The 18,267-nt window shown below is 47.5% G+C and overlaps 3 protein-coding genes across 7 annotated transcripts in view; 2 read left to right on the top strand and 1 right to left on the bottom strand.

Annotated features, from left to right (window-relative positions):
• apba1a (amyloid beta (A4) precursor protein-binding, family A, member 1a) overlaps positions 1-18,267 on the top strand; it is a 119,896-nt gene that overhangs the window by 71,909 nt on the left and 29,720 nt on the right. The window contains exons 1-3 of one of the 4 annotated variants that reach the window (XM_069723611.1): positions 15,048-15,178; positions 16,766-16,867; positions 17,162-17,335. The exons of 1 other annotated variant lie outside the window; for it this stretch is intronic. The gene's annotated coding sequence lies outside the window, so the exon portion shown is untranslated. Of the gene's footprint in view, positions 1-15,047; positions 15,179-16,258; positions 16,868-17,161; positions 17,336-18,267 lie in introns of those variants that run through there. 2 more of the 4 variants (XM_069723613.1, XM_069723609.1) reach the window with 2 other exon arrangements.
• ptar1 (protein prenyltransferase alpha subunit repeat containing 1) lies at positions 1,877-12,998 on the top strand. Of its 2 annotated transcripts, XR_011312192.1 has the most exons (8): positions 1,877-1,996; positions 3,363-3,532; positions 5,304-5,370; positions 6,546-6,650; positions 8,805-9,048; positions 10,048-10,403; positions 10,585-11,127; positions 12,632-12,998. XR_011312192.1 is itself a non-coding variant. In XM_069723617.1 (7 exons), exons 1-7 carry the CDS (start codon positions 1,911-1,913, stop codon positions 10,946-10,948), a joined length of 1,392 nt encoding a protein of 463 aa, XP_069579718.1. In that variant the 5' UTR covers positions 1,877-1,910; the 3' UTR covers positions 10,949-12,998. The 2 variants fall into 2 exon arrangements, 1 of the variants encoding a protein (XP_069579718.1); XM_069723617.1 differs by having other exon boundaries at positions 10,585-12,998.
• LOC138635903 (capping protein inhibiting regulator of actin dynamics-like) lies at positions 15,609-16,377 on the bottom strand. Its single transcript, XM_069723618.1, has 2 exons — positions 15,905-16,377; positions 15,609-15,687 (listed from the first exon to the last, which is right to left on the bottom strand). Exons 1-2 carry the CDS (start codon positions 16,375-16,377, stop codon positions 15,678-15,680), a joined length of 483 nt encoding a protein of 160 aa, XP_069579719.1. The 3' UTR covers positions 15,609-15,677.

The following is an 18,267-nucleotide window of genomic DNA, read 5'->3' as shown; positions in this document are numbered from 1 at the left end:
CAAACACTGATCATCAAACACTGATCATCAACACTGATCATCAAACACTGATCATCAAACACTGATCATCAAACACTGATCATCAACACTGATCATCAACACTGATCATCAACACTGATCATCAAACACTGATCATCAACACTGATCAACAACACTGATCATCAAACACTGATCATCAAACACTGATCATCAACACTGATCATCAACACTGATCATCAAACACTGATCATCAACACTGATCATCAACACTGATCATCAACACTGATCATCAAACACTGATCATCAACACTGATCATCAAACACTGATCATCAAACACTGATCATCAAACACTGATCATCAACACTGATCATCAACACTGATCATCAAACACTGATCATCAACACTGATCATCAACACTGATCATCAAACACTGATCATCAACACTGATCATCAAGCTGATCGTCAAACACTGATCATCAACACTGATCATCAAACACTGATCATCAACACTGATCATCAAACACTGATCATCAACACTGATCATCAAACACTGATCATCAACACTGATCATCAACACTGATCATCAACACTGATCATCAACACTGATCATCAAACACTGATCATCAACACTGATCATCAACACTGATCATCAACACTGTCAGCTGATCATCATGCACACACATTCATTAGTTGTGTGGTTTTCTGCAGCAGGACTTCGACACCACGAACACTTTTTGTCTGAAACGTCTTTTGTTCACAGAAAAGTTTTCAAGTAGATTTAAAGTTTACAGAAAAACTTTTATTTCATAAAACACATGAAGGTCGGAACACATTTAATCTGTCATGGATGAGGTTGTACTGCCCTCATGTGGAGGAGGAGAGGAGGAGAAGGGGAGGACCAGGAGGAGAGGAGGTGGAGCAGGAGGAGGAGGAGAGGAGGAGAAGGGGAGGACCAGGAGGAGAAGGAGGAGGAGGAGGTGGTTTATTGATCCTTTTCCTTTCCATCACTATTGAATAAGAAAAAAAATCAATGTGAAGCGCATTCATGAAAAAAAAACAGTCCGTACATTTTATTTTGAAAGAGCTAACAGGAAGTGCAGCTTACATGTAATTCTACCTACTATTTCTATTTGTATGGTTACATACTGTGGCCACAAAAGGGCAGAAAAAACCTGTTCTGTATAAGATGTTAAGTAGACGTTAATTAGATCAACTTCAGGCTGTTTTTACCAAGTTAATGATTTAAAACCATGTTTTGTTTGTTAAACAGAAAACAAGAGAAAAAGAAGTTGATAAAAAAATGTAATGAGAAAAAAAATACCATTAATATTGTTCACGCAGTTATAAACAACACAGATAAATAAGCAGAAACGTGAACTGAAAAGCAGTCCTCTGCTGGTCCATCCCATAATACAACGTCCTCCATATATAACAAAGCCAAAGACAAAAAATTTTGCGTTTTGCATGAAAAAAGTGAACAAGAAAGGGTTCTGAAGTCAGTTAACAATCACTGACAGTCATCAAGATTACATCATCATTACATCTATTATTTGTTATATTATTCAGGTTTTCAGTTCCCCTGAAACTACCATGAAATACAGAAATAATAATAACAAAGAAAAAAATGAAAGAAAAAAAATGTGATCCGAAACGTTCCTCTAAACAGCTCAACAAACATCAGGAGGTTCCTCATGACAGACGACAACATTACAGGGAGGGAGACTCTTTGGCTGCACGGTGTGGGTGGGGCTCTGGGCGAGGGAGCAGTTGATTGGCAGTTAAACAACCTATCACAACCGCGTATCGTCCAGTTTTTCGGGGTTGTCAAATCAAGCACCAAACATATGGTCTATCCGGGCTTCCGTAGTATTGTTTTTTTTTCAACCGGAAAAAGTTCCTTGTCTGTGTGACGTCAGTTAGCACCTTAAAAATGGCGGAGTCGGAGGAGGAGGTGGACGTGCTGGTCCAGAGAGTTGTCAAAGACATCACCAACGCCTTCAAGAGGAACCCCAACATGTAAGTAGAGCCGCCGGGGACCGGACCGGACGGCCCGCGGTGGCGTCTCCCCACTCCGGTGGAGCTGGAACCAGATGTCCGCCTGCGGGCTCGGACTAATACCTGGAGCCGAACCGGAGCGGTGCTCGGGAAGTTTGTGTTCGGTTTAACGTGTAGGAGTGAGAGACTCCTCCAGGGACACCGTCTCCGGGACCGGTAACCGAGCCGCGGTTCGTTTCTGTTGGTAGCTCTCTGATCGGTCGTCGGTAGCTGGAGCTGTCAGAGGTTCTCCGGGCCGGTAACGGCAGCTCGGTGATGACTGGATTCATGTACCGGACTCAACGGACTTACCGGGTTGCTCTTTGACGCTGGAACAAGGAGCCGTTTCCCGCCAGGGTGGAGGCTCACCGGGGTGGAGGGTCACCACGGGGTGGAGGGTGGAGGCTCACCGGGGTGGAGGGTGGAGGCTCACCGGGGTGGAGGGTCACCGGGGTGGAGGGTGGAGACTCACCGGGGTGGAGGGTCACCACGGGGTGGAGGGTGGAGGCTCACTGTGGTGGAGGGTCACCACGGGGTGGAGGGTGGAGGCTCACCGGGGTGGAGGGTCACAGGGTGGAGGGACTTTTTTGTTTATCATCTTTGTTGTTGTTATTATTGTGAAGCCCTGAGGAGGCCCAGTCGTCTCCTCTCGAGAACCTCCTCTGTAGAACCTCCTCTGTAGAACCTCCTCTCTAGAACCTCCTCTGTAGAACCTCCTCTGTAGAACCTCCTCTGTAGAACCTCCCCTGTAGAACCTCCTCTCTGGAACCTCCTCTGTAGAACCTCCCCTGTAGAACCTCCCCTGTAGAACCTCCCCTGTAGAACCTCCTCTGTAGAACCTCCTCTGTAGAACCTCCTCTCTAGAACCTCCTCTGTAGAACCTCCTCTGTAGAACCTCCTCTCTAGAACCTCCCCTGTAGAACCTCCTCTGTAGAACCTCCTCTCTGGAACCTCCTCTGTAGAACCTCCTCTGTAGAACCTCCTCTCTGGAACCTCCCCTGTAGAACCTCCTCTGTAGAACCTCCTCTGTAGAACCTCCTCTGTAGAACCTCCTCTCTGGAACCTCCCCTGTAGAACCTCGTCTGTAGAACCTCCTCTCTGGAACCTCCTCTGTAGAACCTCCTCTGTAGAACCTCCTCTCTGGAACCTCCTCTGTAGAACCTCCTCTGTAGAACCTCCTCTCTGGAACCTGAAGTCTTCTGGGAGTATAGTTGTGTTTTACTCATCCAGAATAGCTCAAAAACAGTCGGACAAAACAAACCTCCAATAAGATGTCAAGATATTCCTGACAGTATGATTCACCCCCTCTCCCCTCCTCCTCCTCCTCCTCCTCCTCCTCCTCCTCCAGAGATGAGATCGGGGTGATCCCGTGTCCGGAGGCCCGGTACAACCGCAGCCCCATCGTGCTGGTGGAGAACAAGCTGGGAGTGGAGAGCTGGTGTGTGAAGTTCCTGCTGCCGTACGTCCACAACAAGCTGCTGCTGCACCGGCAGCACAGACACTGGTTGGACAGAGAAGGTACACAGAGACACACAGAGACACACAGAGAGACAGAGACACAGAGAGAGACACACACACACACACACACACACACACACACACAGAGACACACAGAGAGACAGACACACACACACACACACACACACACACACACACACACACACACACACACACACACACACACACAGACACACAGAGACACACACACAGAGACAGAGACAGACACACACACACAGACACACACAGACACACACACAGAGACACACACACAGAGACACACACAAAGAGACAGACAGACACACACAGATACAGAGACACACACACACACACACAGACAGACACACACACACAGAGACACACAGACACACAGAGACACACACACACAGAGACACACACAGACACACACACACACACAGAGACACACACACACACACACAGAGACAGAGACACACACACACACACACAGAGACAGACACACAGAGACAGACACACACACACAGAGACACACACACAGAGACAGACAGACACACACACACACACAGACAGACAGACACACACACACACACACACACACAGACACACACACAGACACACACACACACACACACACACACACACAGACACACACAGACACACACAGACACACACAGACACACACACACACACACACACACACACACACACACCGACCTGGGCCAGCTGGACCGGTGGGTTCTGACACTGCAGCTGGAACATCAAACCCTGATGAGTAACTGGTACACACTTCATCTTCATCTTCATCATCAGTTCCTGGTTCCTGGTGTTTGTTCAGTGTTCTGGAGGTCTGTGATTTCTCCGTGGACATTAGGAGGACTGAGACCATGAAGCAACGACCCTGGAGACGTCTCCGTCCTCCGACCGGCTGAAGACAAACGGTCACTTCTAATGATCCAAACTGTGTCGCCATGGTAACAGGGTTCTCCAACATGACGACACACGGAAACGTTTCACAATGTTTGATGTTCGCTCTGAAGTTTCAGGTGTTTTAAACATTGTAGACGCACCAGAACACAGAAACACGAGGAGCTCGGGAACCGGTGACGATCAGATGAAGTTTGGAGCAGTTACTCCTCAGGGTTTTATCTTCCTCTCCTATCAGCTGTTTGACTGAAACATGAGTGTGTGAGCAGAGACAGGAAGTGATGCTGCCCACTTGCTCAGGTGTTCCTCCAGCTCCTCACCTGGACCCTGCCCGCTTTCATTCTGCTTCTTCAGTGGCAGCAAATCACCTGCTGACATGAATTTTTAATGTTAATTTATTGCTGCTGATTTGTTTTCTTCATGAAAACCAGCTGACAGTAACAGACTTCTTCTTTTAATCTGTAAATATGATCAGCTTTTGTCACGTGTTTCATGTATTTGCTGATTATTTAGTTGGTGGGATGAAGTGGATCCTTGTGGTGCGTTCAGGCTCGCTGGGAAAGTTCAGATTTGGAAACAGCCGACTTCCCAGCTGAGGCAACAGAAGTAGAGTAGAGTACAGAAGAGTGACGAACAACCGCTTCATCGCCATGGAGACCCATCACACATCTTTATTATTGGTACATGACATTTCTACGTGTCGTAGAAAGCACAGTGGTGGCCATCTTTGATGTTTCCATGTTCAGAGACGTCAGACCGATAGGTGACTCCTCCCACGCGGAGGTCAGAGCGTTCCCATTTCCCAGTTGCTTGTGAACGCACCATGATGTTGTCCCATATTTCTGCTGCCTGTGTAAAACATGATCCACTAACAGCTGGTGTCTCTCAGCTCTCGTGGACATCACCTGCACACTGCTGCTGCTCAACCCGGACTTCACCACCGCCTGGAACGTCAGGTACTCCTCTCCTCACTCCTCTCCTCACTCCTTACCTCACTCCTCGCGTCACTCCTCACGGTCACTCCTCGCGTCACTCCTCTCCTCATCGGGGCGGCACGGTGGTGCAGTGGTTAGCATTGTCGCCTCACAGCAAAAAGGTTCCGGGTTCGAATCCGGTCCTGGGCCTTTCTGTGCGGAGTTTGCATGTTCTCCCTGTGCTTGCGTGGGTTCTCTCCGGGTTCTCCGGCTTCCTCCCATCATCCAACAACATGCACCTCAGGTCAGGTTACCTGGCGCCGCGGTCGTGGCAGCCTGCTGCAGCATCTCCCCCCTGAGAGCCCCCCTGCTGTAGTGAAGACATTTCCCCTCGGGGATTAATAAAGTGTAATAAAATCAAATCAAAAAATCAAAAAAAAAAATCAAATGACAGGTCATCATTGTAAATGAGAATTGGTTCTCAATTGATTCTACCTGGTTAAATAAAGGTCATATCTCACTCCTTGTGTCACTCCTCGCGTCACTCCTCACCGTAACTCCTCACGGTCACTCCTTGCGTCACTCCTCACCGTCACTCCTCGCCGTCACTCACGGTCACTCCTCATGGTCACTCCTCGCACCACTCCTCACCGTCACCCGCCACCGTAACTCCTCACGATCACTCCTCGCCTCACTCCTCGCGTCACCCTCACCGTCACCCACCACCGTTACTCCTCACCGTAACTCCTCACCGTCACCCCCACCGCCGTCACTCCCCACGTCACCCCCCCCACCGTGACTCCTCACCCCCCCACCGTCACTCCCCACGTCACTCCTCGCCGTAACTCCTCACCCCCCCCCCCCCCCCCCCACCGTCACTCCTCACCGTCACTCCTCACCGTTACCCCCTCACCGTCACTCCCCACGTCACCCCCCCACCGTCACTCCTCACCTTCACCCCCCTCCCCCCACCGTCACTCCCCACGTCACCCCCCCGCTGTCACTCCTCACCGTCACTCCTCACCGTCACCCACCACCATTACTCCTCACCGTCACTCCTCGCGTCACTCCTCACCTCACTCCTCACCGTCACTTTTCGCGTCACTCCTCACCGTCACTCCTCCCGTCACTCCTCACCGTCACCCGCCACCATTACTCCTCACCGTCACCCCTCATGTGTGTCTGTGCACCGTGTTGTCATGGTCTGGTGGTTGCAGGAAGGAGCTGCTGCAGGTTGGAGCTCTGAGCCCAGAGAAGGACCTGTACCTGGGCAAGCTGGCCCTCACCAAGTTCCCCAAGAGCCCAGAGACCTGGATCCACCGGTGAGAGCTGCTGATGACACGTCTGTTTACATCAGTCAAGTTCAGAAAAGTAGGTTATTATGAACGAGGCGGGAAACGTCCGTCGCATTCTCCATCAGTTCAGTGTCGCATGAATCAGCAGCGTTCACGGCTGCTGAGGAGGAAGTGATGTCATAAAAAACAAAGACGGAACCACTGCTATCATTTAAGGAAAAGTGCCATAATATTCATGGAGTTTATGGTTTCTGTACAGAGACATGCATATCTTCTACAGTGGGTACAGAAAGTATTCAGACCCCTTTAAACTTTTCACTCTTTGTTTCGTTGCAGCCATTTGCTAAAATCAAAAAAGTTCATTTTATTTCTCATTAATGTACACTCAGCACCCCATGTTGACAGAAAAAAACAGAAATGTAGAAATCTGTGCAAATTTATTAAAAAAGAAAACCTGAAATATCACATGGTCATAAGTATTCAGACCCTTTGCTCAGTATTGAGTAGAAGCACCCTTTTGAACTAGTACAGCCATGAGTCTTCTTGGGAATGATGCAACAAGCTTTCCACACCTGGATTTGGGGATCCTCTGCCATTCTTCCCTGCAGATCCTCTCCAGTTCCGTCAGGTTGGATGGTGAACGTTGGTGGACAGCCATTTTCAGGTCTCTCCAGAGATGCTCCATTGGGTTTAGGTCAGGGCTCTGGCTGGGCCAGTCAAGGATGGTCACAGAGTTGTTCCGAAGCCACTCCTTTGTTATTTTAGCTGTGTGCTTAGGGTCGTTGTCTTGTTGGAAGGTGAACCTTCGGCCCAGTCTGAGGTCCAGAGCACTCTGGAAGAGGTTTTCTTCCAGGATATCTCTGTACTTGGCCGCATTCATCTTTCCTTCTATTGCAACCAGTCGTCCTGTCCCTGCAGCTGAAAAACACCCCCATAGCATGATGCTGCCACCACCATGTTTCACTGCTGGGATTGTATTGGGCAGGTGATGAGCAGTGCCTGGTTTTCTCCACACATACCGCTTCGAATTAACGCCAAAAGTTCAATCTTGGTCTCATCAGACCAGAGAATCTTATTTCTCATAGTCTGGGAGTCCTTCATGTGTTTTTTGTCAAACTCTATGCGGGCTTTCATATGTCTTGCACTGAGGAGAGGCTTCCGTCGGGCCACTCTGCCATAAAGCCCCGACTGGTGGAGGGCTGCAGTGATAGTTGACTTTGTGGAACTTTCTCCCATCTCCCTACTGCATCTCTGGAGCTCAGCCACAGTGATCTTTGGGTTCTTCTTTACCTCTCTCACCAAGGCTCTTCTCCCACGATTGCTCAGTTTGGCTGGACGGCCAGGTCTAGGAAGAGTTCTGGTCGTCCCAAACTTCTTCCATTTAAGGATTATGGAGGCCACTGTGCTCTTAGGAACCTTGAGTGCTGCAGAAATTATTTTGTAACCTTGGCCAGATCTGTGCCTTGCCACAACTCTGTCTCTGAGCTCCTTGGACAGTTCCTTCGACCTCATGATTCTCATTTGCTCTGACATGCACTGTGAGCTGTAAGGTCTTATATAGACAGGTGTGTGCCTTTCCTAATCAAGTCCAATCAGTTTAATTAAACACAGCTGGACTCCAATGAAGGAGTAGAACCATCTCAAGGAGGATCAGAAGAAATGGACAGCATGTGAGTTAAATATGAGTGTCACAGCAAAGGGTCTGAATACTTATGACCATGTGATATTTCAGTTTTTCTTTTTTAATAAATTTGCACAAATTTCTACATTTCTGTTTTTTTCTGTCAAGATGGGGTGCTGAGTGTACATTAATGAGAAATAAAATGAACTTTTTTGATTTTAGCAAATGGCTGCAATGAAACAAAGAGTGAAACATTTGAAGGGGTCTGAATACTTTCCGTACCCACTGTAAATACAATTATAATGAAGAATCTATTCATGCAGGTAGAACACAGGTAAGTTTAATATGTTAATGAGCTCGAAACATGATCTGTGTTTTTAGCATGTAGAGGCCTTATTATTATAATAAGATAGATTTGACAGCAGAGATAAAGTGAGAGCTCATCAGACACCATCATGAAGGCCTGACCTGGGACCGGTGAGGAGCTCCTGACCTGGGACCATCAGAGACAGATGGAGGTGTAATCCTGCTCTCACCTCCCCGTCGGTATCTCCGTGCAGACGCTGGGTCCTGCAGCAGATCCTGCATCAGTGCTCTGCAGTGGGCCCCAACAAGAACCAGCAGCAGGGTGAAGCGGAGCCGGCCGACGCCGAGAGGAGCCAGCAGCTCAGTGAGCATCTGGCCAGGACGCTCCACCAGGAGATGAAGGTGTGCTCCGACGCCGCCTGCCGTTACCCTAGCAACTACAACGCCTGGTCGCATCGCATCTGGGTGCTGCAGCAGATGGCCAAAAGCAACGTAAAGGTGGGAGTCACACACGTCTACCAGGAACACAGACATCTTTATTCATGAACCCCTCCAGGAAATCACAATGTTTGATCACAATAATTAACACAAATTCAAGAAAATTTCCAGCAATATTTGCGGCAGCTTGCAATTTTGTTAAATTCTGGTGATTTTTTTTTTTTTTTTTTTTCGCAACAAACGTTGTCATCAGAATCTGTGCTGAAAGTATTAAAACATAAAGTAAATCTTTTCAAACAAAACTCTCTTCATTAACAACAAGAACTCCTCATTTCAACCAGAAAGTCTCTGCTGCTGTTTTCATCTCCAAATAAAACTCTGTTCACCGGAGGAACAGGAACAAGAGGAGAAACAGGAAGTGACGGGGTTTGTGGGAAATGTGTTCTTCACATTAAAATGATGATTAAATGTTTGTGATCAAAGGAAGTGATTCCATATTACTGGATGTTAAATGAGTTTTCTCCACACGTCCAGTTGTCAGAGACGTCTCTTTGTTGGTTTCATCCAGCAGGTCTATGTGTTGAATGAACATGAATTAAACAACATCTAAAGCTCTTATTTTGACAGCTGATGTAGTCCTTGTTTCTATATTCCAGTCACAGACGCTCTGTTCTGGAAACATACGCAGCTGTTAGGACCTTTTAGGAGCTTTTAGGACCTTTTAGGAGCTCTTAGGACCTTTTAGGAACTTTTAGGACCTTTTATCTACATGGTTCTCTAAGTTCAATAAATACATTAAAAAAGATGAGAACTAAAATATTTCTGATGTGCAGCAGGATTATTATCACAGGAAGTGATTACAGATTTTTACTTTATCAGGTAGTGATGAAAAAAAAAATTCTTTTACAACTTGCAATTTTTTCTAATTCCTTCAATTTTACATAAAAAAAACCTCATTTAAAACTCCACAAATTACATCAATATTTTTGAAAAAATCTCTCAAACCCTGGAGGGACTGAAGACGTCTAATGTCTGTCGTCTTCCTCCGTGTCTCTGCAGGTCTTCCATGACGAGCTGTCCTCCATGCGTCTCTGGGTGTCCATGCACGTCTCCGACCACAGCGGCTTCCACTACCGGCAGTTCTTGCTCAAGGAGCTGATCACCAAGCTGCGCCCGCCTCCGTCATCTCCCACCACCACCTGCTCCTCCCAGCTGTGGTCCAGCTCCGCCCTCGGCAGCAGTCCTCGCCCACACAGCGCTGCTCAGACTAATGGGGAGGTGTCTGGGGCGGAGGCAGCGGGGGAGGGGGGGCCGCTCAGCTTCAACACGGTCCTCCAGCTCTTCCACCAGGAGATGGAGCTGTGCTCCGACCTCATCCGGTCGTTCCCCGGACACGAAACTCTGTGGAGCCACAGGTGAGACGGAGAACCGGTTCTCACTGTTATCATCAGACTTCTGTTTCAACACGGTGGCAACGTAACATCTGCAGAAGACCTGTTTTTGGGGGCGTGTCTGTTTGATTGACAGACTGTTTATAATGAATGTGTACACTTCTAGAGTACAGTACTGAGTGTGCCCCCTCCTCCCTCCCGCCAGGCGGCATGTCTTCTACCTGTGGCACCAGTGGAGGGCGGAGCGGCAGAGCAGCCGAGGAGACGGGGAGTCGGTCCAGCACGGTAACAGCGAGCCGGGCGTGCCGGAGGTGTGTGGCGGCGAGGGGGAGGGGCTGAACGGACAGAGGTACGGTACTGAACCGATGGAGGTGGACGGGGTGACCCCGCCCGACCCGCATGACAGCAAGCGTCTGAAGAGGGGCGTCCCGCTGCCCGGCCCCCCCACCCTGCCCTCCGAGCACCGCTTCGTCTGCAGCGTCCTGGACGGCCGCTGCCCCCCCGAGCAGAGACGCTTCGCCCTGGCGTACAGGAAGTGGTTGGACACCGTCGTCGGCCTGCAGTCCTGAGAGAGGGACCGCTCGGCCCAGGAGCTGCTTTAGACCCGGTAGACCGGCTCGCCGACCCGTAGTGCCGACTCATCCTTCTTCGTGCAGTGACTTTAGGTTCCTGGTAGAGAGGAGGATGATTATGGGATGTTCTTCTCCTTCAGAATGGAAACCTGCCACAGACACTCTGCTTCGTTCAGGTGGGTCAGGTCAGAGGTCACCTGACAGGTGTTCTGTAGAGAAATGAGGCTGCGGTAGGTCAAAGGTCAGAGCAGGGTCCAAAACACACAATAATATATAAATATTTTACCTCCATTTAATCAGCTGTAAAAACAACATTAATAATCACCATATGTGGTTTCTTTTCATGGTAACAGTTTTATTGATCTGGAGATGTCAGTGGGCGCTGCCTTTATGGATATCTGGACTTTAAAAGGGGCGTGTTGGTGACATAGATATAATTAAAAGGAAGAATATAATTCAATGAAACTGTTACTATCAAAGGAAGTGAACTGTCATGTGACAGGAAGTAGTTTTAATTCTTTATAGTTGCTGATTGAATCACTTCCTGTCCAGGTTGTTTAAAGCACAACCAGACTCCTGTTTGTTTTTAAGGTTTTTAGATTTCCATTCTGAAGGTCCGTTTATGAACCTCATGTTCTCCGTCGGTTCTCTCGGCCCTTCGGACGTCCTGACGATGTAGCGACGTTACAGCAACACAAAGCCAAAAAGAGTTGCTAAGACTTTTTGCTCTCTGAAAGGTCAAAGGTCACAGCCTGCCGGTCTTCGAGCCGGAGTCCAGAGCAGAGAGGTGTTAGCGTTAGCAGGTTAGCGGTCGCTGAAGGAGGGCGTGACTTCTCTGGTGCTACACGCCGTTGTCATGATGAGTGTTGTCATGACGACGGAGCAGCAGTCTTTGTTCGATGGGTTTTGCCGCTCGACAACAACATTACAGCTGTTGTAGAAAACATCTCCCGGAGGACACGATGAAGCGTTCTTCTCGTGAACAGCTGATCCTCCCGTCCGCTCCGTGTTCTCGTCACGTCTCTTCCTTCTGATTGGCGTGTGCAGACTTAAAAACTGGAACCGCTGCTTCAGGTGATGCGTGTAACACGGCTTACACGTGTTCAGCATCAGTACCACCGACCGGACACGTTAAGACGTTGGTGTGTGCGTCCAGTCAGAGGACTGAGACGCCAGTCATGTCTACCTGCTTCATGTCACCTCTACATCAGGACGGAGGTCAGAGGTCAGAGGTCAGGGGTCAGGGGTGCGGGGAGAAATGATTTGTAGCTCCTTTAAAGCTGTAACATGCAGAATCCATCACGTCAGTCATGTGGGAGGTGAAACTATGGCCCCGCCCACTATGGCGTGTAGGTGAACTGATGGCTCCGCCCACCACAGCGCTTCTGGTTCTGACAGTGATGGAGGACGATGAGCTCTGTGAACAGGGTCATGTGTGCTGCTGTTGGTACTTCTTTCCTTCTGTGTTACTTACATGACATACATGACCCCACGCACGTGAACATACATGACCCCACGCACGTGAACATACATGACCCCCACGTACGTGACACTGTCGTATGATCTGCACTGCATGCTCACTGACTCCGCCTCCCTGTGGCCGAGACATTGGACGTATCTGGAGGTCACTGCTCCATCTCACCCTCCTCATGTGCTTCCATATGTGTGTGTTGTCCTCAGCTCGTCCTCCGGGGGACGGCGAGACGTCTCCGTGTCCTCCGGGGGATGGCGAGACGTCTCCGTGTCCAGGACCATCGGTAGTCTTTGAGCCGTGTCTTCTTTTGGTTCTATCAGAGCTGTGAACATCCTGCAGACCAACACGCTTTGAACACGAGACGATCTATGCAGAAACGTTCTTTTTAAAGGTTCAACAAGCTTTTAAAACCAATAATGTAGCTTCTGTTTTTCTAACTTATTCTTGGGTTGTCATCACTGGAACAATAATCTCATCTCATTCATGTGTATTTATTTATAGTGGAAGGATTTTATCTTCACTTTCTGTGTTCTGTCTTCTGCTTACCAATAAAATAAAGATCATCTGTTCATACCCAGCTGCTGCTTTTATTGGTCAGCGGGGGAAGGGGGGCGGGGCCTCGTGAAACTGTCCACACTGACCCACCATCCATACGACCAGATATTCAGTGTCCCAGTACTCGGTATGTTAAACGTAGTATCCCAGAAGTACCAGGATGTTCTACTACATCCGGTCGGATTTTACAGCATGCAACTCGACTACTCTGACCCACAATCCTTTGCACCATGGAAGATGGAGCTAATGCTCCGCCCCCAAATGGAAGAAGCGTGCGCATTCCAAATCACATCCTTTTTCTTTTTGTCAAATGTCACGCTACGGACTGCAGTGTCCCGTGAATAGTATGTACTGTAGCATGTAGTATGTACTGTAGCATGTAGTATGTAGTGTAGTATGTACTGTAGTGTGTAGTATGTACTGTAGCATGTAGTATGTAGTGTAGTATGTAGCGTAGCGTGTAGTGTAGCGTGTAGTATGTACTGTAGTGTGTAGTATGTACTGTAGTGTGTAATATGTACTGTTGCGTGTAGTATGTACTGTAGGGTGTAGCGTGTAGTATGTACTGTAGTGTGTAATGTATGTGCCGTTGCATGTAGTATGTACTGCAGTATGTACTGTAGCGTGTAGTATGTACTGTAGCGTGTAGTATGTACTGTTGCATGTAGTATGTACTGTAGCATGCAGTACAGTTGAAACCAGAAGTTTACATACACTGCAAAAAGACACACAACACTTTTTTCCTCACTGTCTGAAGTTAAATCCGACTAAACCTCTCCTGTTTCAGGTCCGTTAGGATTACCAACATTATTTAACTTTTGCTAAATGTCACAATAATGAGAGAAAGAGAATTTCTTAGAGAATTTTAGAGTTCGTTGCTTCAACAGAACTGAACATTAGAAATCAGTCTGGACATCACAGAGGTCGTCAGCTATTTTCATATGAATAGAATGAATCAAAGTTGATCAAACGTTATAAAATCTATGTGTTCGATGAGGCTGAAGGACCTGCAGCATGTTTAGAGGATGGAAGGAGCACCGAGAGGAGTGAGGAGAATCGGATCGCTGGATGAAGCACAAACACTCAGGGACTGAAGGATGTTGGTCAAAGGTCACTTTCCATCAAGTCTCTTTTAGGTGACCTTTGACCTGAAGCAGTGCAGTCCAACATGTAGAGCTGAAGAAGATGGTGACTGACTGGGTCACATCGGATCTGAACCACAGAGGAGTCACCAGAGTTCAGCTTCTTCTCACCACATTTTACACTTTCTGTTCAGATTCAGTGTGATTTTTAAAGTCCATAGATGTTCTCCTTCTTTTTGATCACAGGTGTTTAACGGAGAAGAAGCCAGACTGGTGTGTGTCAGAGTGACAATGCTGAAACCTGGTCACCATGGTGATGGGGGGAGGGAGGTATTTTTCTGTAGCTATATAAAGTTTAAGCAGCAGGTGAAGCAGTCCAAACATGTGATGTAACGATGGAGCCCAGAGGAGACTGCTGCAGTTGCTGACCTTTGACCTGCTCAGGGTCCCGCTGACCTCATTCACATCTGACCAGTTTTCTCTTTTAAACTGAGGCTCATGCACTCATCACCTGACAGTCACAGGAACAGCAGGGGAACATGCTCGTCACCATGGTGACGGCAGCTCTGACTGAATCAACTGGAGCAGGTTCTGAAGGACTGTGAGGGTGGGAAGGAGTGAAATCTGTTTCACATTTACATGTTTTAAATGTCTTTAAGGCAAATATTTGAAAAAAATACAAAAAAGAAATGAAGGAAATTTGAAAAGCATTTTATTAATATTGTTGATGTTTATGAATAAATACATTTTCATTAAAACACACAACAACAACAACACGAGTGAAATAAGGTAAATAAAAAAATACTTTAAAAAATAAATACTGATGAATAAATTTCTTGATTATTATTTGTGTTTGATGATTATTTGTCTGCATCAGAACCGTGAACAGAGGACAGGCTGTTTGTTGTGCTCTGATGATGATGATGATGATGATGATGGCGGTGTGAAGAGGGAGGGGCCGGGAGGCTGAGAACACACGCACACACACTCACACACACGCACACACACACACACACGCGCACACACACACACACACACAACAGCCGCTACAGGGAAGATGGAGGACGGCGCGGCGGAGCGGACCTCCAGCCTGTAAAACATCCGTCCTGGAAGCAGGTGAGTCTCCGGTTCGGTTCAGTTCGGTTGGGCTGTGTGGGAGCCGACAGATCGGTGGACCGAGCTGCGGACATCTGTGCAGGCGGTGCCGGTTGTGAGCTGCGGACACGCCGCTCGGTGGGCTGTATGTTTGAGGAGTGGCTACGGGACAGAAAACGACGCCGTTAACGGGAATCACCGGATTCAGACGGACAGAAACGGCAGAACCTCCGGTGCTGAACGCGACGCTTTGTAGCGGGCTGTGCCGGGATGGATGGGCCCACTGAGGCCCTGTTGTTGGCAGGTGCAGAACCCGGAGGGGCTGCCTCGGTCCGGTGTGGCCTGCTCGGTTCTGCTCGTCATGCCTCCTGCGTCTGATCCAATCAGCTGCTGCAGAACCGTAGGTTCTGCTTGTTGTTGTCAGATGCTGCGGGTTGGTTCCGGCTCGGTGCGGTGCAGCAGGATCTGGTAGAGAAGTGGATTTACTCGAAATGGGTTTGAATGAAGCTCCTGTTGATGTTCAGCTTTTTCTGATGAAAACACAGAAACATAGAAAACAGACACATCTTCATTATTATTTATGAGCAGTAAAGTTCTGTACATGTTGTACTGCCCGACCCAGACTCATGGAGCCGCTCACATTTAAAACATCTTCAACAGAGACGGTCTTTATAGATTCATCACAAGAAAACATGTTCTTCAAAATAAATCTTTCAAACACAAATAAACTTCTGAATACTTGAGCACCTCCTCCTCCTCTGCCTCCTCATCTTCTTCCTCTTCTTCATTTTCCTCTCCCTCCTCTTCCTCTTCTTCCTCTTCCTCCTCCTCTGCCTCCTCATCTTCTTCCTCTTCTTCATTTTCCTCTCCCTCCTCTTCCTCTTCTTCCTCTTCCTCCTCCTCTGCCTCTTCTTCCTCTTCCTCCTCCTCCTCATCTTCTTCCTCTTCTTCATTTTCCTCTCCCTCCTCCTCCTCTTCCTCCTCATCTGCCTCCTCATCTTCTTCCTCTTCTTCATTTTCCTCTTCCTCCTCCTCCTCTTATTCCTCTTCCTCCTCCTCTGCCTCCTCCTCATCTTCCTCTTCTTCATTTTCCTCTTCTTCCTCTTCCTCCTCCTCTGCCTCCTCATCTTCTTCCTCTTCTTCATTTTCCTCTCCCTCCTCATCTTCCTCCTCCTCTTCTTCCTCTTCCTCCTCCTCCTCATCTTCTTCCTCTTCTTCATTTTCCTCTCCCTCTTCCTCCTCCTCTGCCTCCTCATCTTCTTCCTCTTCTTCATTTTCCTCTTCCTCCTCCTCATCTTCTTCCTCTTCCTCCTCCTCTGCCTCCTCATCTTCTTCCTCTTCTTCATTTTCCTCTTCCTCCTCCTCCTCCTCTGTCCTGGAGGACTCTGATGACATCACTGTGCGAGCAGCATCAGATCATAACTTGGTTCAGTTCTGTGTTTCTGTCCTTGAACGTGGCCCGGTTCTGGGCTTGTTCTTCTTCATCTGTGATCGGTTGTGTATCTTCCTCTTCCTCACTGGTGCAGGATGAAGAGCTGCTCTCAGTCTGTTTTCTCAGTCTGAAATTTGTCTGCATTGTTCTGGTTAATGAGAAAAACCACGTGATAGTTCCAGGTTTTAGAACCAGACCAACAGCTGATGTGTGTTTGGGTCCGACCACCTGCTGAGACGGTTCTCTACCACCGACCTGAGCTGTTATTAATATTCATGGTAAAAACATGACACAGATTTCTGAGTTGTAAACCTGACTTCCATAAAGTTAATTCAAATATAAATCTGACTAAATAATATTCAGAGTTGAGACTTTCCAACTGTTTTCTGTTGGTAAAATAATTTGCCGTCTTCCCTTTAATAACATTTTAATGACTTTACATGAACAGTTTAACTTGTGAATGTCTGATTGGACCATCGAAGGTTTATCTTACAACTACCAGTTTAGAAATAACCAGATAACTGGCTGACGGGTGGAGGCTGACTCTTTCTCTCCGTCACCATCTTTACTAGTTCGGAGCGGTTTGGAGCAGGAAGTGACCATATTTGGACGAGCTAGGGGAGGAGCCAGAGGTGGATCTGACCGATCTGATCGGAAACCTGACGATACTACGTCCCACCCACCGATAGCTGTAACCTGACTGGACCACAGGCCTGTCAATCAAACAGACACGCCCCCAAAAACAGGTCTTCTTGAATCTTCTTTTCTAATGAATGAGGGATTATTTTCAGATGGACCTCCAGAAAACTAAGAAGAAGGAGTGACTTTAGCTAACAACACCGAGATAACTGATGGACACATTTTATTCACTTTGGATTTGATGAGAGAAGTTGAATGGGAGTCTATGGAGCCGGAGGCTTTTTGGAGCCGACCTCTAGTGGCACTCGCTGGTATTGCAGCTGAAGACACTTCTGGATCAGAACCATTTTACAGACCTGAAGCTACGAACACTTTTATATCCAGTCTGTAGTTTTATATCCAGTCTGTAGTTTTATATTCAGTCTGTAGTTTTATATCCAGTCTGTAGTTTCGTATCCAGTCTGTAATTTTAGTATCCAGTCTGTAATTTTAGTATCCAGTCTGTAGTTTTATATTCAGTCTGTAGTTTCAGATCCAGTCTGTAGTTTCAGATCCAGTCTGTAGTTTTGTATCCAGTCTGTAGTTTTGTATCCAGTCTGTTGTTTTGTATCCAGTCTGTAGTTTTAGATCCAGTCTGTAGTTTTAGATCCAGTCTGTAGTTTCATATCCAGTCTGTAGTTTCAGATTCAGTCTGTGGTTTTAGATCCAGTCTGTGGTTTTATATCCAGTCTGTAGTTTCATATCCAGTCTGTAGTTTCATATCCAGTCTGTGGTTTTATATCCAGTCTGTAGTTTTATATCCAGTCTGTGGTTTTATATCCAGTCTGTGGTTTTAGATCCAGTCTGTAGTTTCATATCCAGTCTGTAGTTTCATATCCAGTCTGTGGTTTTAGATCCAGTCTGTGGTTTTATATCCAGTCTGTAGTTTTATATCCAGTCTGTAGTTTTAGATCCAGTCTGTGGTTTTATATCCAGTCTGTAGTTTCATATCCAGTCTGTAGTTTTAGATCCAGTCTGTGGTTTTATATCCAGTCTGTGG

This window comes from Brachyistius frenatus, unplaced genomic scaffold (assembly GCF_029030835.1).
Source record: "Brachyistius frenatus isolate BFR_SWC_R1_liver_20210118 unplaced genomic scaffold, ASM2903083v1 Contig_338, whole genome shotgun sequence".
Lineage (NCBI taxonomy): Eukaryota > Metazoa > Chordata > Actinopteri > Embiotocidae > Brachyistius > Brachyistius frenatus.
This window is presented reverse-complemented; position numbering and strand designations above follow the sequence as displayed.